Below are 26,906 nucleotides of genomic sequence, written 5' to 3'. Positions count from 1 at the left end.
TAGCGTAGCGGACGCTCGGGACCACGAGGAGATCACCAGCGGCGCTAACGCTCACAATGTTAAACCTTTATATCTAAACCATAAACAATGTAATACGCAGTGAAACCTTTATGTAGTGATAGAGTGTAGATGCAACACAGTGTAACCTTATTAACTTAAAAGCTGTTCGAGCGTACTCGACGCTCTGAGAATACTTAACACTATAAGAAATACACAAATACCGGGCTTAGGGTCTAACGCCTTATATGAATGTTATACTTGGAAAAGAATAATACAATACAAGTCATACACTACAATATAACATAGACTAACTAACCAGATAACTACACAGGAAATACAATACAATACAATTACGTTGAAGGGAAAATGAGAGAGAAAGAGGAGGAGAGAGAGATATGGCTCACAATAACAATAAAGACAATATGATTGCGGAGAAAACTTACGCACAAAGGGAACGATCGCATGCGCCTCGATATCCAACTCCCGATTATCAGCAATGAGAACCGTTGAAGAGAGTGAGCTGGATATGGTCGGCTTGTCTATTTATGCCCCACACACAATACAATTCAATGGTCCCTACAATCTCATTGTTCATTGGACACAGGAATTCGTCTTCGCACTATAACAAAAGAACATAGGTTGATTCATACAGGTGGGCTGAGACCATTTCCAACTGCTCAGGTGGGTGGGAAACTAGGTTTCCCGCCGCATGGATAAGTAAGTGCAAATAATAGTAAAAGTACATAAACTTCTTATGTCCATAACTATTCGCACGAGCGATCAATCAGCTTCAAACCAACACCGGAATATTGCTAATTAAATACTCTTCCGATGGATACTAAACACCACTGTATGACCCATGTCTGACCCTTCGTATCAAACAAAGAGGGATCTCTCTGTCCATGAACATGCTATATTAACTAAACTTTCAGAATCTATCAAGGGGACCATGATCTACAAAATACATTATATGGTGAAAATATATAACGATTGAGTCGCACGCTGGGCGCACAGGAACTCTACCGTAAATGCGCATACCGTGCGCCTGCGGGTGCCCGCAACAGCGAGTATGCGCACGCAAGGGAGGGCGCACGCATGCGCAGCGCGGACCTGTATGAGGTGCAAATATGGCAGTGTGCATCGTGATATTTTTCTGACTTTGACAGTCCACCCTTTGGCAGTCAACAATAACTGCCACTTCCTAAAACATTTCAAAAAGAGAAAAATATATGTCAGGTGTAAATACATTTCCATGGTTGGGTAGGGGAGGAGAGAAGGTGTGAAAAGGGTATGACCTAGTGAGATAGCAGAAGCATGTGTGTATGAATCCATGTTTGGGGGGTCATGTATCATCGTGCCGTACGTGTTGTAAATCAAGCTTCGAGGTATTGCGAAGTATACATTTGAATTCCTTCTTATCCCGCGGTACGGGTCTGTGGATGGGCTGTCAAACTTTACCGAGCTCTTTTCGGCTTTTGGTTGCAACAAAATGGGGGAGCACATTTTAGTTGATGATACATGAATGGGGGAATATGTGATTGCTGATATCTGTGCCTGTATTCCCTATCGACTATGTGTGTCATTACCTGAAGGTTGTAGAGATGAAGATAAAGAACACTTATGGTAAATGCAGTGGTATTCTATGTCAGGTTAATGAACATTTGTCGGTTGAAGTCTTGTCTGGTGTCTGTTGAATGCAGTCTTCTTTGGGCTTTTGCCAAAAAGTGTGGTCAAAAGCTTTGTCAATGTCCATAGACTTACAAAAGTGTTGGGCTAGCGTAATTTAAAAATTTCTAGGGAAACTGGGGGTCTATGGCATAGTTCATCAAATATCTGTGTATAAGGTTGTCAAAACTTCTTCTTTAATCCATCAGTTGTCTGTATACAGGATCATCAAATTCCTCGTCCAAGTGGGTCTTTTTACCTTGGAGAAAACGGAAAAACAGGTGAAAGAAACGGACCGTATAATCGCTTTTTCATCACATCATTGTTTCTACCGTTGGGTCATAAATCAAATCCATTGGAATTACAATTTCCTCACTCCTTAGACTCATTACCCTGGTACTACGTTTGCACTTCGTTAAAGCCTGAACGCACCTAAATATCAAGCCAATCGTTATGACAACACCTAAGATACATAGGAGAAACTTCCCTACATTCATTATGACTCCTTGAGCCCATTCTCCTAAACCAGAGAACCAATTTCGCGGGTTCAACCATGACACCCAACCAGTCAGCTCATTACCCACAGCAGCAAGGGTGAGATTGTGTCTCCTGCGAAATTCCCACTTCAATTGGAGAATATCGTCCATCTTTTGGTCTATGACCTCGACCGGGTCCTCGGTACTATTCGTAATATATGTGCAGCATTTCACGCCGTACTGCGTTGCCAGTGTGACACAATATCCACCTGTCACTGCCGTGAGATAATTAAGAACCATCCTATGCTGAACCAGTTCTGTTTTATAAGCTTGAAGTTCCCTTCCAGTATACCTAAAAGTGTCATCATACATTTCAGTGATATTGTCTAACAGATTTGCAAGCGCAGATATGTACCTATAGTTCAGCACTCCTCTAGCGGTGCGAGTGAAATCTAACGCAAGTAGAACCTGAATCCCGGTGGATTCATGGATCATGTCAGAGGCCGAATGCTCTGTCCTTTCTGTCAGTTGCCTTTTAACTACGTGCTCGTAATGAGTGTGAGTATAAGGAGCTTGGGCACCACGGTGTATATCTTTCATTTTGGCATGTGATACAGTCATTACCTCAGGCAGTACTTTTCCAATATAACACAATCCTTCAGAGTTTGGGGCAAGCCACTTATACGCCTTCCTCCCGCATATGAAATATGCATCATCGGGGAGAACATATGGGACAGAGTAGGACATAACCATATTACACATCCTCCATGTGAAATCTCCTACCCCTAATTCTCCCATCTGTCTAGTACACGTATCCGTTTGTACGATATGTGCACAGTATCCTGGTGATACCTCTCCAACTCTCGTAATCCTACTTCCTAGGGTATACCTATATCGGAAAGATTTTTCTCTACTGGCTATGTGGCGTATAAGCTCTGTATCTGTAGGCATTCTATCTGCTCTATATGAAAAGGTCATGGTTTGGTTACTCCATGACACTTCCCAATTTCCCGGCTTTCGGGGATTGGTAATGTTAAAACATATTAGGGATCTATCCACATGATATTGGTGGAGCTTCAAACTAGGAGGGCTGGAGATATTAAACCTCCTGTCCACCGGTCTCCCACCCTTTAGCTCAAGTACCTCCCCTACCATTAAAGGAAATGGTACTAGTCCTGATTTGCTATGACCTTGAGGCACTTGAGAGCATACCCAACAATCTGTTTGATTTAACACACTACCCACTAAGGAGTGATAGTCACTCAATGGATACCGGTCCATGTGGATATTAAAACTGGATTGGCATTTCTTAATGCACCCATCCTCAACTACATTGTCACAGAGCCTACAGATACAGTTTTCTTCAGCTAACAATCCTTCACAATTCCTTCTATTGTCAATGCTATCGGATCGTTTTCTGATACTCGCCTTTACTTGTTGATTAAGTTGTTCTTGGAAAACTACGCCTCCATCTTTGTCATCAGAACCCATTCCAGAACCTCTCTCGACCTCCATGGTACTCTCGCCGGAACAGACTGCTCTGGTCAACATCATGGTCAACAGGAAAATCCGGATCACAGTCTCTTGGGGCAAGTCCATCTTATAGGAGGAAACGGAGAAGAATGAGAAGGGGAAAAAAAAATAATTGAGGGAGAGGGGATGGGAAGTGGAGAAAAACAATAAAAGGGAACAGGGAATCGACAACTGCTTTTGATCTTATGATTTTCAATGCTCAGGTGCCGCCTCAGTCCTCCTGGAACAGACACTCCAGTGATACAACTTCCTCTACCGTCTGTTCCTTATCACGGGACCTCTCTGGATCAGCAACCTTCTTACAGTGGGACGAATGAAGCCAAGTCTCTCTCTCGGCAACCTTCAATGCTGTAGTGCTAGTCAATAAGACTTGATATGGTCCTTCCCATCTGTCAATAAGGCAACCTGAGCGTAGAAAATTCCGTATCATTACATAATCCCCAGGTTCAATGTCATGACAATTACTATCTGGTAAATCAGGAATCACCAACTTCAAATTATCATTTTGGTTCCTTAGCTGTTTACTCATGTTAATCAAGTATTTTACAGTCACTTCATTGTTACACTTCAAATCATCCTGAGGGTTAATCATAACATGCGGTTGTCGACCAAACAAGATTTCAAAGGGAGACAGATTAAGAGGGGACCTGGGAGTGGTTCTGATGCTGTATAGTACAGTGGGTAAAGCTTCTGGCCATGTCAATCCTGTTTCTGCCATAACTTTGCTCAGTTTATTTTTAATAGTGCTGTTCACTCTTTCCACCTTCGCACTCGCCTGTGGACGGTATGGAGTGTGCAGCTTGCTATCAATTCCCATCAACTTACACATTCCTTGAAAGACATCACCTGTAAAATGGGTACCCCTATCACTTTCAATTATTCTAGGGATACCATATCTACATACAAATTCCTGCACAATTTTCTTAGCAGTGAACATAGCGGTGTTTGTGGCCGCAGGAAATGCTTCGACCCAATTTGAGAATACATCTATACAAACAAGTACATATTTCAAATTTCGACAAAGAGGTAATTGAATAAAGTCAATCTGTATTACCTGAAAAGGGCCGCCTGTAGGTGGGATATGAGATGGTTCTGTTGGTATTGCCTTTCCGATATTCTTTCTCAAGCAGGTAAGGCATGACATTGCTCTCTTACTCGCATGAGATGAAAATCCTGGGGCGCACCAATATGCTCTTACCAACTTGCACATTCCCTCCTTGCCCAGATGAGTCAGCCCGTGTGCTGCCTCAGCTAAACATGGAAGGTATGCTCTGGGGGCCACTGGTTTACCTTGTCCATCCGTCCAGAGTCCTGAGGACTCCTGGCCATATCCCTTTGCCTTCCAGACTGCCTTTTCCTGTGTGGAACACAAATTTTGCATTTCACACAACTTCTGTGTGTTGATGGTATTAAATACCATCAATTGTGTGGTGTCTGTTTGTCTGGGGGTACCAGCTGCTAACTTAGCAGCTTCGTCTGCTCGGCTGTTACCAAGTGATACTGGGTCCTGGCTATATGTGTGTGCTTTACACTTGATAACAGCCACTCTGTCGGGTTCCTGTATCGCTGTTAGAAGCCTTTTGATGTGAGCTGCATGCGCTACCGGTGTGCCAGCTGCTGTCATGAAATTTCTGAGGTGCCATAGGGCTCCGAAATCATGGACCACCCCGAAGGCGTATCTAGAATCGGTGTAGATATTGGCTGATTTGCCCTTAGCCAATTCACATGCTCTGGTTAGGGCGACCAGTTCAGCAACCTGGGCTGAGTGAGGTGGGCCTAGCGGTTCTGCTTCTATGGTGCCTTGGTCATCTACGACTGCGTATCCAGTACACAAGTCTCCCGAGTCTGACTGTCTGTGACAACTACCATCCGTGTAGAAGGTAAGATCTACATCTTCCAGTGGGTTGTCACTGATGTCAGGCCTTGCGGTAAAATTTTGGGTCAAATATTCCATACAATCATGTGTGTCCTCCTTTGTATTAAATCCTCCTTCCCCACCACTCTCATCCTCCACCCTTTGTGCCTGTCCAGGCACACCTGGGAGATATGTTGCAGGATTTAATGCACTGCATCTCCTTATGGTGATGTTTACGGGGGCCATTAGTGCCAATTCCCATCTTGTAAACCGCGCTGATGAGACGTGCCTGGTTTGGGCAGAATTTAACAAGGCTGACACTGCATGTGGTGTATGTATTGTGAGGTTGTGACCTAGCACTACATCTTCGCTTTTCGTTACTAGCAATGCTATCGCAGCAACGCTTCGCAAGCATGTGGGGAGGGATCGCGCTACCGTATCTAGCTGAGCGCTGTAGTATGCTACCGGCCTGCTGGCACCACCGTGCTTTTGGGTTAAGACGCCTGCCGCGCAACCAGCACTTTCTGTTCCGTACAGCTCAAAGGGTTTCCCATAGTCTGGCATACCTAATGCTGGTGCCTGCGTTAGGCACTGTTTAAGTCTCTCAAATGCCATCTCGGACTCGTCTGTGTGCGAAATCCGATCAGGCTTGTTTGAGGAAACCATCTCCTGCAAAGGTAATGCTAGAATGGAAAATCCTGGGATCCAGTTACGGCAATACCCACACATTCCTAAAAACGTTCTGATCTGTTGCTGGGTTTGAGGCAGAGTCATGTCTCTAATTGCTTGAATTCTATCAGCGGTCAGGTGTCTCAGTCCTTGTGTTAGACAGTGTCCCAAATATTTTACTTTAGTTTGGCATAATTGTAACTTGTCTTTGGAAACCTTGTGTCCTGTGTCTGAAAGATGAAACAGGAGCTGTTTCGTATCCTTCAGGGATGCTTCCAATGAATCTGAACACAGTAGTAAATCATCCACGTACTGTATCAATATTGATCCACTCTCTGGTTGGAAAGACTGTAAACAATCATGCAAAGCCTGAGAAAATATACTTGGACTGTCTATGAAACCTTGTGGTAATCGAGTCCATGTGTATTGGACTCCTCTGTATGTAAATGCAAACAAATATTGACTGTCAGGATGTAGGGGTACCGAAAAGAAAGCGGAGCAGAGGTCAATAACAGTGAAAAATTTCGCAGTGGGAGGGATCTGCATAAGGATGACAGCTGGATTTGGCACTACGGGGAACTGACTCTCAACTATTTTGTTAATCCCCCTTAGATCCTGCACTAGCCTGTAACCCCTCCCCCCACTCTTTCACAGGGAAGATGGGACTATTGGCAGTGCTGGATGTTCTTACCAGAATGCCCTGTTGTAACAAGCGCTCTATTACTGGGTAAACTCCTAACTCCACCTCTGGCTTCAGAGGGTACTGTGGGATTTTTGGAGCTATCCTACCATCTTTTACTTGTACAACTACTGGAGCTACGTTTGCCATTAATCCAGTGTCCTGTCCATCTTTAGTCCAAAGTGACTCTGGTATCTGGGATGTCATTTCTTCTACTTGGGATGGAGTCCTATTTGTCATAAGGGTATGTGACATTAACTTTGATGGGGAGTCTAACATGTCTCGCACTTCCTGAGCGTGATTCTCAGGTATGTCCAAGAATACACCTTCAGGAGTACAATAAATGACGCACCCCATTTTACACAATAAGTCTCTTCCCAGGAGATTAGTCGGTGCCGATGCAGCCAGCAAAAAGGAATGCTTGGTATGTAACGGCCCTATTGTAATCTCTGCTGGTTTGCTAACAGGGTAATGCTGGACTACTCCCGTTACTCCCATGGCTGGAATTGTCTTACCAGTGGTTCTCATGCCCACTGTCGAATTTATCACTGATTTGGCCGCCCCCGTATCTACAAGAAAGTTTAATGATTTACCAGCTACATTAATTGCAATTTCGGGTTCACTTCCAAGACTTGCAATCAATTTTACTGGCTGCAGATTACAGGTATGGCCACACCCCTATTGGGTATGGTGACCTCCCTGAATCCCGCTGGCAGCAACTACTTGAGAAGGGGTTAAATGGGAACTACCAGAGGCTTGCCAGTCTCTGTTCGGGGGGTATCTTTTTGTTTCCCCTGCATGTGGCTCATAACTCCGTTTCTGTGGACCCTGCTCCCAATGTCGTGTGTTGTGTCGTTGTCTAGGGGGTTGATAAGACTTTTGTATGTTTCTCGATTTACAGTCTCGTGCAAAGTGTCCCTCTCTATGACAAGAAAAACAGGTTACCACATTTGACTTACCCACAGGGTTTGGTGATTTATACGAAGGCTGCCTTGTGGTCAGGGCCTGTATACTTACGGCCATTAATTTATCACCTTGTAATTCCCTGTGTCTGGTGATATTCCGATTGTGATCAATAGCTGCCTCTCTCAAAGTAGCCACCGACAGACCTCGCCAACATGGTTGCGTGGTCTGTACCCTTGTCTTTAATGCTTCTTTTAAACCATCCATTAGTACAGATACTGCTACTTCTCTATGGTTTATGTTTGTTTTAATGTCCTCTATGCCTGTGTATTTAGCCATATCTAGTAATGCCCTGTGAAAATACTCTGCAGCTGTTTCTGACTCTTTTTGTTTTATGGAGAATATCTTGTTCCATTTAACTACTGCTGGGAAATACTCCTTTAACTGTAAACTTATCCTTTTTACATTATCTTTGTTGTACACATCTGTAAGAGGTACATCCTGATCCAATCCACAGTCAGCTAAAAATTGAGCTGAGTCGACATTGGAGGGTAAACATGCCCTCAGCAATACCTGCCAGTCTTTGTTATTGGGCTCTAAAGTGTTCCCTAGGTCTCTGATGTATTTCTGTCTAGCAACTAAGTCTTTCCTAGGGTCAGGGAATTCTGACACTATGGTTCTTAATTCCATTCGGGAAAATGGGCTATACATGGCAATGTTCCTAATGGGAGTGACTCCTGTGGTGTCTGTTTTCCCATTTGGAACAGCTATCACCCTAACAGGATTAAGTCTAGCAACATCATTCTGTGTAGATTCTACAGCCTGTGGTGAAATGGTTTCAGCATAGTGTATGGTGCCTTACTTACCCGTAGATACGACCTCACCTGTCCCTCCGCTAGGGGCCTTTGTTACTGATCTTAAGGGTTGGGCCGTGCCTACTGTAGTTTCTGATAAGGTGGCTGCTAGAGAGAGCGCCGATATTGTTGCCGATTCGTCCTCTTGATCACACTCCTGGGGAAAGTTCAAAACAGGGTACAACTTGCACGGGTTAATACTTGCATTGGTTAACTTATTAACATTTACACAGTTGCTAAGTGTTTGTTTGTTACACCCTAGTGCGTCATTCTCCGCAACCAATTTCTCTCCCGTTATGTAAGGTGGCGGTGGTGCCGTGGCTATCAGTTTCCTGATAGGGTTAGATCCCGCCGCTTGAGCCAATCCTCTCTGTATTTCACCCTCCTATTGCCATAACTGCAAATAATCATAATGTTTGATCCGTCTCTTTGTTGATTTAATGAGACATATCCTCCTCCTTAGATTTTGTAACACTTCTGGGCTAAAGCTACCTACTCTTGGGAATTTCTCCCCGTCATGTACAGTCATTCTCTCCCATTCATCACATAAAACTTCTGTGTGTGACCCGTATTTTTCACACATTACATACCTTGCCGACCCGATTGGTCGGTTTACTGAATCAACCCGAACCGAGGTTGATCGCCCCCTACCTGAACAATTGGCCCCCATAGTTTGAAGGTGTTGCTTTCTTCAGCCAACCCTTACAAAAACCAAAATGTTCACAATAGGCTGACGGTGGCGGTTTACAGAGTACCCCACTCACTCGCCCACGCCGACCAATACGACCTACACACTGTCCTAGTGCTGGCGTACTCGACCCAGGGCCCCTATGAACCTTTATTTACTGGAACATGTGAGTGTGTTCCGCAGAGCATTGACCCTTTCCAGTAACTATTGGTTGTTGGATAGTTCCCAAGTGACTGGCGAACCTCCCTTAAAATAAAAAAAATTACACAAATCACGTTAGAATGTACAAATAGCGTTTATGACCCGTCTCGTACACAAATGGCACTGGTCAGACTAACTAATGCACACAATTACGTGCGGTACAATCGTTCTGCACATAAGCAACTAATCTTATGTACGGAGCGACCAGCGGAATCGAAAATTGCGGCTGCGAATTCCTTCAGCATGAGCTTTATGGCCTATATGGGTTCCGCACCAACCCCCTGGGTTGTGCTACTTGTCTCTATAGCGGACTTCTTTGTCTGCTGTACCTGGACCTCCTGGTCTGTTCTGGACCTCCTGGTCTGTACTACAGTATGACCTCCTGGTCTGCTATACTCTAATGCTCAGATTTATGTTTAACAAGGGATGCCTCCCTAGCCACCATGTACGTCACTTACATGCATGTACCTCACGAGAACTCGACTTCTGGTGGTTCAACCTCAAAAAAATTGTATAATTGCAAACACTCACTCACCACATGTACACTTTTGTTTCTATTTCTATTTCTGCGCAGAAATTTCTTTCCTTTAGACCAGATGTGTTGTAAATTTGGAGAAGGATCTGTTAGTCTAAATTTCGGACACTAAAATAGACTTGCGCTATTTATCGTGTTGCCACCTTTTCGCCTGTTAAAAATATCACTAGCGTGTGATTTGAGTTACGTGGGCGTACCCGGACGCTCCGTTGCGTAATGTACGCTGCGTGCGTCGGCCTTTGAGTTGCGTACGCGAGTCTCACCCTTTGTTAGAGACACGTGTACGCAAAGCAGAAATTCACCGTAACACAATTAACATGTTTATCAATGTAGATGATCCTCGATCATCTACTGAGCACCACACCAATCTCTCCTTGTATCTTTAGGTAGAGCTGTGTGCGAGCTTTGCAATTTATCCCTTAATGTATTACTTTTACACTTTAACTATGAAATAGCGACAAATCTCTCTTAGCACGTTTATCAATTATAAAATGGCAAACAGGAGAGTGATATATGAAAATGCACGCATAAAAGAAATGCAGATATGCGTGTGTGCGTACGCAAGACAGAAATAAACAGTTTTAAAAGACACTAGCGTGTTGTTCTTACCTCCGGTTCCGGATTCCCTCAGCACCCTTTACTAAGCGAAGCAGACGCTTATCCAGACAGCACTACGAGGAATATGATCTCCCGCCCTTTGCTGATGGATAATGTCTGCTGAAATTACCCAGCAGAGATATGTGAAGGACGGACGAGCCGCCAATTGATAAAGTTAAATATTTATCTTATTTAAAACCCTTTAAGAGGTCTAAGAACACTGTACGCTATTGACGTATGGAGTACCGTAAGGGTACGCACGTTGCGTAACAATCGCTTAGCCGTAATCGAGACGCTCAAGCGTCACGTTCGCTCACGGCCAAGAGATCACAGGCAGGCAGGCTACTGGCTGCCAACTAACGTAATGTTTCGCTATAGCGTAGCGGACGCTCGGGACCACGAGGAGATCACCAGCGGCGCTAACGCTCACAATGTTAAACCTTTATATCTAAACCATAAACAATGTAATACGCAGTGAAACCTTTATGTAGTGATAGAGTGTAGATGCAACACAGTGTAACCTTATTAACTTAAAAGCTGTTCGAGCGTACTCGACGCTCTGAGAATACTTAACACTATAAGAAATACACAAATACCGGGCTTAGGGTCTAACGCCTTATATGAATGTTATACTTGGAAAAGAATAATACAATACAAGTCATACACTACAATATAACATAGACTAACTAACCAGATAACTACACAGGAAATACAATACAATACAATTACGTTGAAGGGAAAATGAGAGAGAAAGAGGAGGAGAGAGAGAGAGAGAGAGAGATATGGCTCACAATAACAATAAAGACAATATGATTGCGGAGAAAACTTACGCACAAAGGGAACGATCGCATGCGCCTCGATATCCAGCTCCCGATTATCAGCAATGAGAACCATTGAAGAGAGTGAGCTGGATATGGTCGGCTTGTCTATTTATGCCCCACACACAATACAATTCAATGGTCCCTACAATCTCATTGTTCATTGGACACAGGAATTCGTCTTCGCACTATAACAAAAGAACATAGGTTGATTCATACAGGTGGGCTGAGACCATTTCCAACTGCTCAGGTGGGTGGGAAACTAGGTTTCCCGCCGCATGGATAAGTAAGTGCAAATAATAGTAAAAGTACATAAACTTCTTATGTCCATAACTATTCGCACGAGCGATCAATCAGCTTCAAACCAACACCGGAATATTGCTAATTAAATACTCTTCCGATGGATACTAAACACCACTGTATGACCCATGTCTGACCCTTCGTATCAAACAAAGAGGGATCTCTCTGTCCATGAACATGCTATATTAACTAAACTTTCAGAATCTATCAAGGGGACCATGATCTACAAAATACATTATATGGTGAAAATATATAACGATTGAGTCGCACGCTGGGCGCACAGGAACTCTACCGTAAATGCGTATACCGTGCGCCTGCGGGTGCCCGCAACAGCGAGTATGCGCACGCACGGGAGAGCGCACGCATGCGCAGCGCGGACCTGTATGAGGTGCAAATATGGCAGTGTGCATCGTGATATTTTTCTGACTTTGACAAAATCTATTTATGTAGCCAATGGGACACTACTCAGGCCTACCATTGCCTGTGCGTGGGTGAGTAGTGCTATTGAAAAGTGGTCAGAAAACCTGTCCTCAGACATTGACACAATAGATAGAGAAAGTTAGGTCATATCAAGGACGCTGCTGCGTATATGGTAGAAGCCATGAAAGATATTGGTCTCTTGGGATCAAGAGCCATTACCATGGCGATTTCAGGACGTAGGGCGTTGTGGATTCGCCAATGGAATGCTGATGCAGATTCCAAAAGGAATATGGAGGCTCTCCCGTACAAGGGCGAGTCCCTGTTTGGAGATGGGCTGGATGCTTTGGTTTCTGCGGCTACCGCAGGTAAGTCGACATTCTTGCCCAATGCTCTTGCGCCAGCTAAAAAGACACATCATTCTCAGATGCAGTCCTTTCCGCCTAATAAATACAAAAAGGCCAAAGGTTCCCCTTTCTTTGCAGGTAAAGGAAGGGGAAAAGGAAAAAAGTCCATAGCGTCTACAGGATCACAGGAGCAGAAGTCAACCTCTGCTTCTGCCAAATCTTCAGCATGACGCTGGGGCTCCCTTGCGGGAGTCCGCTCAGGTGGGGGCACGTCTGAGACTCTTCAGTCAGATTTGGGTTCAATCTAGCCTGGACCCATGGATTTTACAAATAGTTTCCCACGGGTACAAACTGGAGTTTCAGGACATTCCCCCATGCCGATTTTTCAAATCGGCCTTACCAGCTTCTATCCCAGACAGGGATGTAGTAGCAGCAGCAATACAAAAATTGTGTCAGGATCAGGTCATTGTCCTGGCTTCCTTGTTACAACAAGGGTAGGGGTTTTATTCAAGCCTATTTGTAGTTCCGAAGCCGGACTGCTCGGTCAGACCAATTCTAAACCTGAAGACTCTGAATCTCTACCTGCAAAGGTTCAAGTTCAAGATGGAATCTCTGACGGCAGTGATTTCCAGTCTGGAGGAAGGGGATTTCATGGTGTCAGTGGACATAAAAGATGCCTACTTACATGTTCCCATTTATCCTCCACATCAAGCTTATCTGAGATTCTCAGTACAGGATTGCCATTACCAGTTCCAGATGTTGCCGTTCGGACTCTCCACGGCACCGAGAATTTTTACCAAGGTGATGGCGGAGATGATGGTCCTCCTTCGACAGAAAGGAGTCAATATAATTCCTTACCTGGACGATCTCATGATAAAAGGGAGGTCCAGGGAACGGTTGGTGCAGAACATTGCACTCTCCCTGACTGTACTTCAATAACACGGTTGGATCATAACTTTTCCAAAGTCACAGTAATATTCTGGAGTTGAGAGCCATTTACAACAGGCTTCTACAAGCGGTGCATCTTCTACAAGATCAACCCATACAGATCCAGTCTTACAATGTAACAGCAGTCGCGTACATAAACCCTCAGGGCGGAACGAAAAGCAGAGCGGCAATGGCAGAGGTGACAAAGATCCTCCTCTGGGCAGAAAGACATGTAAGAGCTCTGTCAGCAATTTTTCAGACTTCCTCAGCAGACATGATCTCCATCCAGGAGAATGGGGCCTCCACCAAGAAGTGTTCGCAGAGGTGACAAGTCTTTGGGGAGTTCCTCAAGTAGACATGATAGAAACTCGTCTCAACAAGAAGCTTCAGAGATATTGTTCCAGGTCGAGAGACCCTCAAGCAATAGCAGTGGATGCACTAGTGACCCAGTGGGTGTTTCGGTCAGTGTATATCTTCCCTCCACTTCCACTCATACCGAAAGTTCTCAAGATCATAAGAAGAACAAGGGTTCGAGCGATCCTCATTGTCCCAGACTGGCCAAGGAGGGCTTGGTATCCAGATCTTCAGGAGTTGCTCATAGAAGATCCTCGGCCTCTTCCTCTTCGCGAGGACCTGCTGCAGCAGGGGCCGTGCATGTATCAAGACTTACAGCGGCTACGTTTGACGGCATGGCTGTTGAGTGCCGGATCCTAGCTTGAAAGGATATTCCACGTGGAGCGCAGCGATAAGCGTCACTTCCACCGGAATTAGTGGTACGGACGTTAGAAACACTGGAGAGCGGGAACCAACTGTTGTTAAGATAATGTGAAATGGATATATGGGACTGGCTTGTCATACTGGATTAGTAAGGGATTTTAGCTGTTAGAATAATCCATGTCTGGAAATAGGACCCTCTTGTATTTTAAAGGGTGGGGTATAAATACCCAGATAGTGTGAGTACCAGCACACCTTGAAAAAGATAACAAGTTGTTATCGAAACGCGTTGGTGAGCGGTATCCTGGGACACGTGGAGTACTCACTTGTTGTCATCAATTTCATCTGGGGACACCTGGTTGTTTTTGAATGTCTATTTGTCTACCTTTATATGTAGACCAACAAAATCAGTGAGAGTCCACCTGTCTCATCTTTTAATTACTGTATTAAAATTGTTTTATGGTATTACACTATCGAGCCCTTCTTTATTTGCATATTCCGCGCATATGAGCCTATCGAGGGGGAGCCCATTCCTCGAGGACCAGAGGGGAAACAAACTTCCTGTGTGTTGGTGATCTGTGACTTATACAGTGAATATTGTCTACCTTGTGTAGACCATCTCCTCTGGTACGAGTTTACACTGGAGAATTTGGTGTATTTTACACATGTTATGCAATAATACACTATGCATGTATCTTTTATTATTTAAGGTTAACACTTCACTAGATTCCTAATGTGAGTTAGCCGCTTGATTAATCCCTGAGAAGCGCCCGTGAATTGGTGTGGTAATCTTTTTTCCATTTGTTTACGGGCTATTACTCTGGCAATGGAGCCGGAGGATGTTTTTGTGTTTTTGGACATTAAAGATGCCTACATACATGTACCGATAGCACTCTCCCATCAGCACTATCTCAGGTTTGCGATTCTCCAGCAACATTTCCAATTTCAGGCTCTACCCTTCGGCTACAGCTCCTCAGGTATTCACCAAAATCATGGTAGTGATTCACCACGGGATAAGGATATAGCCATACCTGGATGACTTGCTCATACTGACACAATCCCAAGAAACCCTTTTGCCACCTACAAGTGACTATAGCCTTTCTACATGCTCACAGATGGCTAATAAATTGCGTAAAATCCTCCCTAATCCCATCCCAACGGATGAGGCATTTAGGAGTGATACTGGATTCCAGTTTACAGAGAATATTTCTGCCATTGGACAAAATATCCACAAAACAGATGAGAATCTGCAGCTTTCTGCACAATTGTGAGTATCTATTCACGCAGCGATGCGGATACTGGTGTCAATGATGTCGGCATTCGACATGGTAGAATATGCCCAGTTCTATTCAAGACCCCTTCAACATCTGATTCTCTCCAGATGGAATGGACAGCAGCAGACAAAAACCCAGACAATTATTCTTGCTCAGGAAGTACATCTGTCACTGATCTGGTGGCTACAAGTGTCCCACCTGGACAAGGGTCGACCCTTCTGGATCTCAGACTGGATTCTCCTGACAACGGACCCTAGTCTGCAAGGTTGGGGAGTGGTAACAGGTCAATACTCTCTTCAGGGCCGTTGGTCCAAGGAAGAAAGTGGTCTGTCAATCAATGTCCTGGAGCTTCGGGCCATATACATGGCACTCACTCATGCAAAGGACGATTCAGGTCCAGTCTGCAGTAGCCTACCTTAATCACCAAGGAGACATTCGTAGCTAGATGGTAATGAAGGAGGTGGGCTGCATCCTCAGATGGGCCAAACACCATCATCCAGCAATGTACACAGTATTCATACCAAGGCGTCCTAAATTTAGATGCGGACTTCCTCAGCCGGCACCATATTCAAGCAGGCGAATGGCCTTTATCTAGAAGTCTTCCAGATTCTGGTAGACATATGGGGGTTGCTGAAAGTGGACCTCATGGCTTCACAGCAGAACAACAAGGTCCCAGTATAAGTATCTAGGACAAAAGAACGCGAAGCAATCTTCGTGGATGCTCTGTCCGTAGGATGGAAATTTTGTCTGGCATATGTCTTCCCGCCAATCTCCCTGTTGCCCAGGGTGATTCGCAAAATCAAACAGGATGGCGGCGCCCCATGACATTGATAGCTCCGACTTGGCCCAGACGCAATTGGTACACAGATCTACGGACTGAACAAACCATTGCTGCTTCCTCAACGACCAGATCTACTGATTCAAGGACCTTATCTATACTCACCATCCTCAGCCCGCATCTATTACTGGATCTGGCATGCATACTTGCAGTTGTGTGGTGCCAGAAGTTATGATCCTCGATCCTTTAGAGTTTCCAGAATCTTGGCATTCCTTCAAACAAGAATTGACCGAGGTCTCTGTCTAACCTCCCTTAAGGTACAGGTTTTGGCATATGGTTCCAGAGGAAAATTGCAACTCTGCAAGATGTTCGCACTTTTTTCCAGGGAATGCTTCATATCCAGCCTCCCTTTGTACCTCCAACAACTCCTTGGGACCTAGAGCTAGTTCTCAAGGCTCTTCAAGCTCCCCTATTTGAACCATTGCACCTGGTGGATCTCAAGTGGATGACAGCTAAAACTCCATTTCTACTGGCAATTTCTACTGGCAATATCTTCAGCTAGGAGAGTATCAGATTTCGGGGTACTTTCCTGTAGCCCCCCATTTCTGGTCTTTCATCCAGACAGAGCAGTTCTCAGAACCAAGTCTGGTTATCTTCCTAAGGTGGTCTCTAAATTTCACCTTAATGAAGAAATTGTAGTTCCGGCCTTCCAATTGCCGGACATCACTGTGGGAGATACATCATTGGACATGGTCCGTGCACTAAGGATCTATATGGAGCGGACCTGTGAGATCAGAAGAACAGATACTCTCTTTGTCCTATATGGATTGCATAAGAGAGATTGGCCTGCTAAAAAGCAAACACTGGTGAGATGGCTTCGGATGATGATCTCAGAAGCCTACTCTCAAGCTGATATCCCTATCCCGGATAATGTCTCTGCCCATTCTACCTGCTCAGTCGGGCCCACACGGGCAGCCCACCGTGGTGCCTCAGCTGAACAACTCTACAAAGCACCGACGTGGTCATCAATCAATACGTTTCTAAGACATTATGTCTTTGATTCCTTTGCCTCTTAGGATGTTGCGTTTGGGCGTCGGTTTCTCCTGTCAAATCAGGGATGTCCTCTCCCTTAAATTCTGCTTTGGAACATTCACATGTCTATCCTGTGGATCAACTGTGGATCCTGAATAAGAAAACAAGAGTTATGGTAGACTTACCACGGTTAACTCTGTATCTTTGAGGTCCACAGTATCCACAGGGGCGCCCACCCTCACGAACCTAATTTGAGACTCTTTCACGAACTCCCTCCTTCTGGTATGGAAGAGTGTGTTGTGTTTTCTCGTATCTACAGGTCTTCCTTCTTGCTTAATTCTGCTCCTGCCTTGGGCTTGCTGACAAAACGGGCTTCCCTTGGCCTGGAGTCAGGGTTATAGGGGAGGTTGGACCAGAGCATTCTGGGAGCTCAAAAGCTTAACAGTTTGGTGCCCGATCCTTATCCAACCACCTACACCCCATGTCTATCCTGTGGAACTCGAAGAAACCGAGTTAACCATGGTAAGTCTACCATAACTCTTGTTTTCCCCATCACACAGGATTACACAGTAGTGAGGAAGGCATCCAGTGAGCATGAGATACCCAGCAGCCATCTCCGTGTGTCAGGAGGACTGAGCAGGACCCAGAGCCCCATCACGGTGCCTCCACCTCACTCACTGATACATGAGAGACACAATGACCAGAAGATCCTGGAACTCTCCAACAAGATCATTCAGCTGCTGACTGGAGAGGTGACTGATGGGAATGGGACATTATACAGTAACACCAGGGGATGTGTCAGGGTGATGACTGGAGAGGTGACTGCTGGGAATGGGACCTTATACAGTAACACCAGGGGATGTGTCTGGGTGATGACTGTACCATTGTGTGTGTCAGGTTCCTATAAGGTGTGAGGATGTCACTGTCTATCTCTCCATGGAGGAGTGGGAGTATATAGAAGAACACAGAGATCTGTACAAGGACATGATGATGGAGAATCGCCGGCCCCTCACATCACTGGGTAAGAGGAGACTGTCATGTATTGTACAGGGGAGAGCAGGTATGGGGGCCCCTATATACACACATCATCTGATAATCACATATATACACTGTACTCAGTCACTGTGTGTCTCCTACAGATGGTCCCAGTAACAGAGATACCCCAGAGAGATGTCCCCGTCCTCTGTATTCCCAGGATTGTACAGAGGAGAACCACAGGATCCCACAGGAGCATCAGGTAGGTGGGATTTAGGGTCTCGCCAATATCCCAAAGCAACTGTCGTGTAGAGCAGCTGTTTGTGTTTTATATGCAGATATTCTACTTTTTTCCTCAATGAATGAAATTGCAGATTAGTTGTTGCTTTTTTTGGTGTATTTTTATGTGGGTTATATAAGATTTGACTGTTTTGTGGGTTATTTAGGGAGAAGATATGACAGTTACAAAGGTTAATGATACGAAGGGAGAAGAAGAGACGGATGTGACTGATCATAAAGCAGAAGATATAGAGGGAGAAGAAGAGACGTATGTGACTGATATGAAGGCAGAAGATATAGAGGGAGAAGAAGAGATGGATGTGACTGATCATAAAGCAGAAGATATAGAGGGAGAAGAAGAGACGTATGTGACTGATATGAAGGCAGAAGATATAGAGGGAGAAGAAGAGACGTATGTGATTGATATGAAGGCAGAAGATATAGAGGGAGAAGAAGAGATGCATACGAGGGGTGATCAGCAGTGTAAGGAGGAGGAAATCCCTACAGATACCAGCACAAGTGAGTCATAAACACTTTGGCATCAGTTTATATACCGTATATAAACTTATTAAACATAAACTTGGTAAACAAAATTACTCTAGCCCTGGTCTTCCAACCTTTCAGATTATTTTAAATAATCTGTCATTAGGGAGCGAACCTACAAAGATTCATTTTATCTTGCATACACCCAGGAATGACTGTACACCAGTCATTCCCAACTTAAGTCCACAGGGCCCACTAACAGTCCAGGTTTTGGTGATATCCCTGCTTGAACACAGGTGATTTAATTAGTACCTCGGTTATTTAGATTTAACCATCTGCTGAAGCCTGGATATGACTAGAACCTGCACCGTTAGTGGGCCTTGAGGCCGAGGTTGGCAATACCTGCTGTGCACAATGGTTCATGCCAGCCCATATGTCTGTGTCACTATCAGAAAAGAATGGAATTGCACTGCACACGCCGACTGATGTTGGCCTGGCATGTGACCACAAAAAAATGACCCACCACCAACATCCATATGCAGCCATCTTCTTAGAAATATGGGACAGAGATAAACATAATCTAAATGCTTGAGCCTTACCATTCCATACCATATCGTAAGCAATGGATAATCCTCTGTAGTGTATCCAATAAAGCATTTGCCATTTGAAAATTTAAATTGAACATCTGAGTAATCAGTAATTGTATGAACTCTGTTTTCATACATGTATTTCCAGTCAATGGATTCACAAGCAGGATTGCCGTCGAGGGAGATCTCATCGTGTCTCAAGATTATAAATTACAAGATAAGGACATGGCACAGGATTCTGCAGAAGCGAACCCCATTACCCAAAATATACATCCAGAACGTCATACTGCAGATACATCACATGAGCTGTCTACTGAGAAACGTTCTCCTGATAATTCAGATCTTAGTACAGCTCGTACAAATGATACATTTGTATCCTATTCTAAATCTGGTAAACGTTTTGTGCATCAGCCAATTTTTGTTAGGCATCAGAGAATTCACACAGGCCAGAGGTCATTTCCATGCTCCGAGTGTGGGAAATGTTTTACATATAAGTCACGACTTGCTTTGCATCAGAGAATTCACACAGGGGAGAAGCCTTTTTCGTGTTCTGAGTGTGGGAAATGTTTTACACGTAAATCATATCTTATTTCACATAAGAGAACTCACACAGGTGAGAAGGTATATTCATGCTCTGAGTGTGGGAAATGCTTCGCACAAAGATCTACTCTTATTTCGCATGAGAGAACTCACACAAGTGAGAAGGTATATTCATGCTCTAAGTGTGGGAAATGTTTTACACATAAAACATCTCTTCATGCACATGAGAGAAGTCACACAGGTGAGAAACCATTTCCATGTTCGGAGTGTGGGAAATGTTTTCAACATAAATCATCTCTTGTTGCACATCAGAAAAGTCACACAGGTGAGAAAGTATTACCATGTTCTGAGTGTGGGAAATGTTTTACATGTAAATCAAGTCTTGTTACCCATCAGAGAAGTCACACAGGTGAGAAACCATATTCATGCTCTGAGTGTGGGAAACGGTTTACAAAGAAATCCAATCTTGTTGAGCATCAGACACATCACACAGGTGAGAAACAATTTCTGTGCGCTGAGTGTGGGAAATGTTTTACATATAAATCACGTCTTCTTATACATCAGAGAACACACACGGGTGAGAAGTCCTTTTCATGCTCTGAGTGTGGGAAATGTTTTATTCATAAGTCACGTCTTGCTGAACATCAGAGGACACACACAGGTGAGAAGCCATTTCCATGTTCTCGGTGTGGGAAATGTTTTACACAGAAATTTAGTCTTGCTGAACACCAGAAAACTCACACAGGTGAGAAACCGTTTTCATGTTCTGAGTGTGGGAAATGTTTTACACAGAAATTACATCTTCTTAGACACCAGAAAGTTCATGAGAGAAAAACAATCTGAGTATATACAGTAGTAAGCCGTTATTGATTAGCTACACCTCTTGTATCTTGAACGTCTTCTATTGGAGTAAGAAGGTGCATGTGCTGGGGTTGCCTAGTTGGCCACATTTCGGTTTTATCCACAGCTTAGCAAGTTTCCGAAAACTGTTACACATTTTGCATTTACGAGTTAGACACCATTCTCTTAAGTCCTAGTGGATACTGGGGAACTGTACTTTAGTACCATGGGGTATAGATCGGGTCCACTGGAGCCTGTCACTTTAAAACCTTTAGTGTGTGTATGTGTGTGCTGGCTCCTCCCCTCTATGTCCCTCTTACCAGACTCAGTTTAGAAAAATGTGCCCAAGGAGCCGGGTGCATCTCTCTGGAGCTCCAGAGAGTTTCCTTTAGTTTTAGTTTATTGTTTTTCAATTAGTCCTGGTTGGCAACCAGGCTACCTGCTTCGTGGGACTTAGAGGGGGGACCGAACCAACCTCCTGAGGGTTAATGGTTCGTAATCCCAGCTGACAGGAAGCTGAGCTCCTGAGGTGCTGATCACACATCGTTAGTATGTGTGCCCATGCCAGCAGCGAGCTGCCACCCTCTAACACAGAGGTTCTCAAACTCGGTCCTCGGTGGCACACACAGTGCATGTTTTGCAGGTCTCCTCACAGAATCGCAAGTGAAATAATTAGCTCCACCTGTGAACCTTTTTTTAAATCTGTCAGTGAGTAATTAATACACCTGTGCACCTGCTGGGTTACCTGCAAAACATGCACTGTGTGTGCCCCCGAGTATCGAGTTTGAGAACCTCTGCTCTAACAGATGTGGAAGATCGCAGATGCGGTGAGTGTTAACACAGGGGTCCCGGTTAGCGGGTCCCCGGTGCAGTTTAGCGGCAGGTCACGCAGCGATCACAGGACACGAGCTGTGGTGCCCGCCGTGGACATATCTGGCTCAGGGCTCATGCCCTGCCGTGCTCACTGCCCCTAAAGGCTTGTCTGTACTGATATTCATATGTGAATTTCTCTCAGGGCAAGTATAATATTGTGATGGACCGCAAGGGGCGGGGCTTCCCGGAGCAGGACCAGAGGTGGGAAGGCACCATTTCCTGCTGCTGCGGTTCATCGAGGCTGCATACACACTGCTCCTCCAGGGACGGTACCAGGGGATCATAGCAGGGGGGGGAGCACTACAGCGGTAGGGCTGCTGCACTTTTATCAGGTTATACACATTATTTCACACGCTGTGTTCTGTGTGCTGGTCTCCATTCCTCAGTGTCACTCCAGGGGCTCTTTAGGGTCTGTGTGGGGGGGTTTTCCAGTGAGCTGTGCTGTATTACAGTTGTGTCAAGATGTCTGTTGACATGGTTATGTGTGCTGCTTGTAACTCTACCCCTTCATCACCCCCTCATGTGTGAGCAATGTTCCTTGTTTCCTCAGGGACACAGTTCACAGGCACCTGACTGGCTAGATCATTTTAAAAGCATGATTCAGGATGTAAATTCTGAATTAGCTGCAGCTAAAAAGGAGAGACAGGTGTTTAAGCAGTCTCTTGATTGTATGGCTAAAGCAGCAGATACCAAAAAGGGTTCTCAGCCCCCTCTGTTGGTTTCACATAAACGCTCACTGCCACAGGTGCTTCAGTCTGATTCTGATCAGCCTGATGTGGATGATGATATGGATGAGGAGAGCTCTCTGTCCCCTGGTATGGAAGCACCCATTTATGCTGTTAAAGAGGTTCTTCACATACCGGATCAGGACGCAGGATCAGATGAGGAGGTATATTTTAATGTTAGATCTAAGTCACCTTTCCTGTGTCTAAAAAATGAAATTCCCTGGCCAGGGAAGCATGATTAAACCCTGATAAGAAATTTCAAATTCCTCAGAGGTCTTTAGCTACTTTTCCACTCCCAACAGAGGACAGGAAGGTATGGGAAAACCCACCGTCAGTCGACCCGTCTGTATCCAGACTGTCTAAGAAATTGGTACTGCCGCTGCCAGGGTCTGTCTCCCTTAAATAGCCGGCTGCCCGTAAAATTGAGACCACTCTCAAGGCAATATATACGGCAACGGGCGTATCACAGCAGCCCACAATTGTTTGTGGGTGGATTTCCAGGGCAGTTGTCAAGTGGTCTGATTCTGTTATTGATGGTTTGGACTCTCTGCCCCAGGATGAGATTATTACTCTGTTGCAACACATACAGGATGCTGCAAATTTTATGAGCGAGGCTATAAAGGAATTGTGTAAGATAAATGGCTGCACTACTGCTATGGCTGTTTCGGCACGCAGAGCTCTGTGGTTATGTCAGTGGTCAACAGATGCTGATGCCTTGTTTGGGGTTGAATTGAATAAATGGATTTCCCAGGTGACAGCGGGTAAGTCTACCAATCTGCCATCGGCTCCACCACCTGCTACATTCTTACACAGGACCCTCCTTGCAGTCCGTTCGTGTCGCAAGGTTGAGAGGTAGGCCGGGGAGTCTCCACCCCTCCAAGAGGCACGTATGGTAAGTCCCGTAAACCTGCAACTGATGCATCCCTGGACCAGACCACCGGTTCCCCTGCCGCTAAGCTTTCTGTGTGACTGTTGGCCCCAGCAGCAAGGCAACTTTCAGGTGGGTGTTCACCTTCAACACTTCGCCCAGGTGTGGGCGGTGTCCTGCCGGGATCTTTGGGTGAGGGATCTCATTTCCCAGGGATACCGGCTGGAATTTCAAACTTCCTCCTCCCAGATTTTTCAAATCGGGCTTACCAGTTTTGTCCACTGCAAAAGTTACCTTGCAAGAGGCAATTCAAAAGCTTTTGCGGACATGGGTGGTGGTTCCAGTACCTCCTCCATTACACAAAAGAGGGTTTTACTCCAGTCTTTTTGTCGTTCCAAAACCAGACGGTTTGATGTGACCCGTCTTAAACCTGAAGTCCCTCAATCCGTATCTGCGGGAGTACAAATTCAAGATGGAATCCCTGCTGGCAGTGGTGTCCAGTCTGGAGGACGGGGAATTCTTAGTTTCCCTGGATGTCAAGGATGCTTACCTACACATTCCCATGGGGCCCCCTCATCAGGCTTACCTCAGGTTTGCCATCTTGGATGACCACTTCCAGTTTCATACCTTACCCGTTGGCCTGTCCACAGCTCCGAGGGTCTTCATCAAAGTCATGGCGGAGATAATGCTGCAACTGCGCATGATGGGAGTCAACATAGTCCCCTACTTGGATGATCTCCTGATAAAGGCTATGTCCAGGGAGCGTCTCTTGCACAGCATCGATCTGACGACCCGCCTACTTACGGATCATGGGTGGATTCTAAACTTCCAGAAATCTCACCTGGAATTGACCCAACGTCTCCAATTCCTGGGAATGATACTGGATACAGTGTCTCAAAAGGTATTTCTCCAGATGAACTAGGCCTTGGCCATCCTGTCTTTAGTCCGCTCAGTGCTCCGTCCACGCAAGGTGTCCATACATCTTTGCATACGTTTGCTGGGCAAGATGGTTGCTGCTTATGAGGCAATCCAATATGGCAGATTTCATGCCCAGCCTTTTCAGCTGGATCTGCTGGACAAATAGTTGGGGTCTCACCTTCATATGCATTAGGAAGTGACCTTATCTCCGAAGGCCTGGATTTCTCTTTTATGGTGGCTACAAGTTCCTCACCTGGTAGAAGGCAGGAATTTCAAAATCCAATCATGGATTCTACTGACAACGGATGCTGGCCTCCAGGGTTGGAGGGCTGCGACCCAGGGGGCCCAGTTCCAGGGGATATGGTCAAGTCAGGAATCTGCTCTACTGATACACATCCTGGAACTCCGGGCAATTTACAGTGCCCTTCTGCAAGCTTTCTATCTCCTGAGGGATCAGGCGATCCAGGTTCAATCAGACAAAGCTACGGCTGTGGCGTACATAAACCGACAAGGGGGAACAAGAAGCAGAGCAGCAATGCGAGAAGTGTCAAAAATCCTCCTCTGGGCGGAGGCCAACGCAAGGGCCATCTCAGCCACATACATTCCAGGAGTGGACAACTGGGAAACAGACTTCCTCAGCCGACACGACCTTCATCTGGGGGAATGAGGCCTGCATACCCAGGTGTTTCAACAGTTGATTTACCGGTGGGGCTGTCCGCAGATAGACCTGATGGCTTCTCGTTTCAACAAGAAACTATGCCATTACTGTTCCAGAATGAGGGATCCACAGGCTGTAGCAGTGGATCCGCTGACGACGCCTTGGACATACCAGTTTGTGTACCTGTTCCGCTAATCCCAAGGGTTCTAAAAAGACTAAGAAGGAAAAGTGTTCTAGCAGTTCTAATTGCCCCGGATTGGCCTCGGTGGGCGTTGTACTCGGACCTCCGAACCATGGCTCTGGAGGATCCCTGGCCTCTATTGCTCCGACAGGATATTCTTCAACAAGGTCCGTTCATCTATCCAGTCTTACAGCGGCTACATTTGACGGCTTGGAAGTTGAGAGGGAGAGTCTAGCAAGAAAAGGTATTCCCTCCCGGGTTATTTCTACCATGGTCCAAGCCAGGAAGATGGTGACGTCAAAACACTATCATCATACTCGGAAAAAGTATGTTTCCTGGTGTGAAAGTAGAAAGGTGTCTCCTGTGGAATTTAGAATTGGTTGTTTTCTACTTTTCCTGCAAACGGGAGTGGATATGAGCCCGTGTTTAGGCTCCATCAAAGTCCAGCTTTCAGCGCTCTCTATTTTCTTCCAGAAACAACTTGCCATGTTGCCGGGAAGTACATACCTTCCTAGAAGGTGTGCTTCATATGCAACCGCCCTTCGTGCTTCCCACAGCTATGTGGGATTTCAATGTGGTCCTCTCCTTTCTTCAATCGGACTGGTTTGAACCCTTACATAGGGTAGAGTTTAAATTTTTCACCTGGAAAACGGTGATGTTATTAGTATTGGCGTCTGCAAGACATGTCTCTGAATTAGGGGCCTTATCCTGTAAGAGCGCTTATTTGATTTTTCATGAAGACAGGGCGGAACTCAGGACCCATCCTGACACTTCTGTTGGCCCAGAATCCTTTGATGTGGTCCGGGCTCTGAAGATTTATGACAAAAGGACTGCTCATCGTCGGAAATCTGATTCGCTATTTGTCCTTTATGATGCCACCAAGATTGGTCGACTGGCTTCTAAGCAATCTATTGCTCATTGGCTCAGGTTAACTATTCAACAAGCTTATACTTCGGCGGCTATGCCTTTGCCGACGTCTGTTCATGCCCACTTGATTAAATCTGTTGGCTCTTTCTGGGCGGCTGCCCGGGGTGTCTTGGCCTTACAGTTGTACTAAGCTGCTACTTGGTCTGGTTTGAACACTCTGGTGAAATTCTAACGGTTCTACACCGTTTTGGGAGCTTTGGGACTTCCCCATGGTACTAAAGTACAGGTCCCTGGTATCCACTAGGACATAAGAGAAAATAGGAATTTAATACCTAAGGAAATTCTTTTTCTCGTAGGCCATAGTGGATACTGGGCGCCCGCCTCAGCGCTTCATTTCCTGCTTACCTGAGTAAGTTTGGTTGGTCCGCTGTTACGGTCCTGTTATGTTGATGGGATAGCTGTGCTATCCTGATTGGGTTGTTGTTGCTATGCTCTGTTCTGGTTAGCGCCCTGCTTTTTTCGGTTATGGTTGTGTGTTGGCTTGGTGCCATACCGCTGTTGTATCTGTTTTCTTCTCTCATGGTATGTCCATCTCGTTGGGCACAGTTTCCTAGACTGGTAGGAAGGGCATAGAGGGGAGAAGCCAGCACACCCATACACACACTAAAGGTTTTAAAGTGCCAGGCTCCAGTGGACCCGATCTATACCCCATGGTACTAAAGTACAGATCCCCAGTATCCACTACGGACTACAAGAAAAGGAATTACCGGTATGTATTAAATTCCTATTTTTGTGTCCAACTCAACAGGAGACCCCATAATGTGTATTCCCAGAAACAACTACAACCTGT

The 26,906-nt window shown here is 45.4% G+C and overlaps 2 protein-coding genes across 2 annotated transcripts in view; both read left to right on the top strand.

Annotated features, from left to right (window-relative positions):
* The window catches only part of LOC135054688 (gastrula zinc finger protein XlCGF53.1-like), a 159,523-nt gene extending 140,414 nt beyond the window's left edge, over positions 1 to 19,109 (top strand). Inside the window, exons 3-6 of the mRNA XM_063957952.1 lie at positions 17,823 to 18,014; positions 18,160 to 18,283; positions 18,402 to 18,499; positions 18,684 to 19,109. Of these exons, the coding sequence (XP_063814022.1) occupies positions 17,823 to 18,014; positions 18,160 to 18,283; positions 18,402 to 18,499; positions 18,684 to 19,046 (777 nt within the window). The 3' untranslated portion in view covers positions 19,047 to 19,109. The remainder of the gene's footprint in view (positions 1 to 17,822; positions 18,015 to 18,159; positions 18,284 to 18,401; positions 18,500 to 18,683) is intronic.
* Positions 1 to 26,704, top strand: part of LOC135057146 (oocyte zinc finger protein XlCOF6-like) — a gene marked incomplete at its 5' end in the record, with an annotated part of 352,699 nt that extends 325,995 nt beyond the window's left edge. The window contains one exon of the mRNA XM_063963044.1: positions 19,998 to 26,704. Coding sequence (XP_063819114.1) covers positions 19,998 to 20,969 — 972 coding nt within the window. The remainder of the gene's footprint in view (positions 1 to 19,997) is intronic.
* Between the last annotated feature and the right edge of the window lie 202 nt (positions 26,705 to 26,906).

Source organism: Pseudophryne corroboree, chromosome 3 (assembly GCF_028390025.1).
Source record: "Pseudophryne corroboree isolate aPseCor3 chromosome 3, aPseCor3.hap2, whole genome shotgun sequence".
NCBI classification, from domain to species: domain Eukaryota; kingdom Metazoa; phylum Chordata; class Amphibia; order Anura; family Myobatrachidae; genus Pseudophryne; species Pseudophryne corroboree.
The sequence above is the reverse complement of the archived record's forward strand: the minus strand, read 5'-3'. Positions and strand labels throughout refer to the sequence as shown.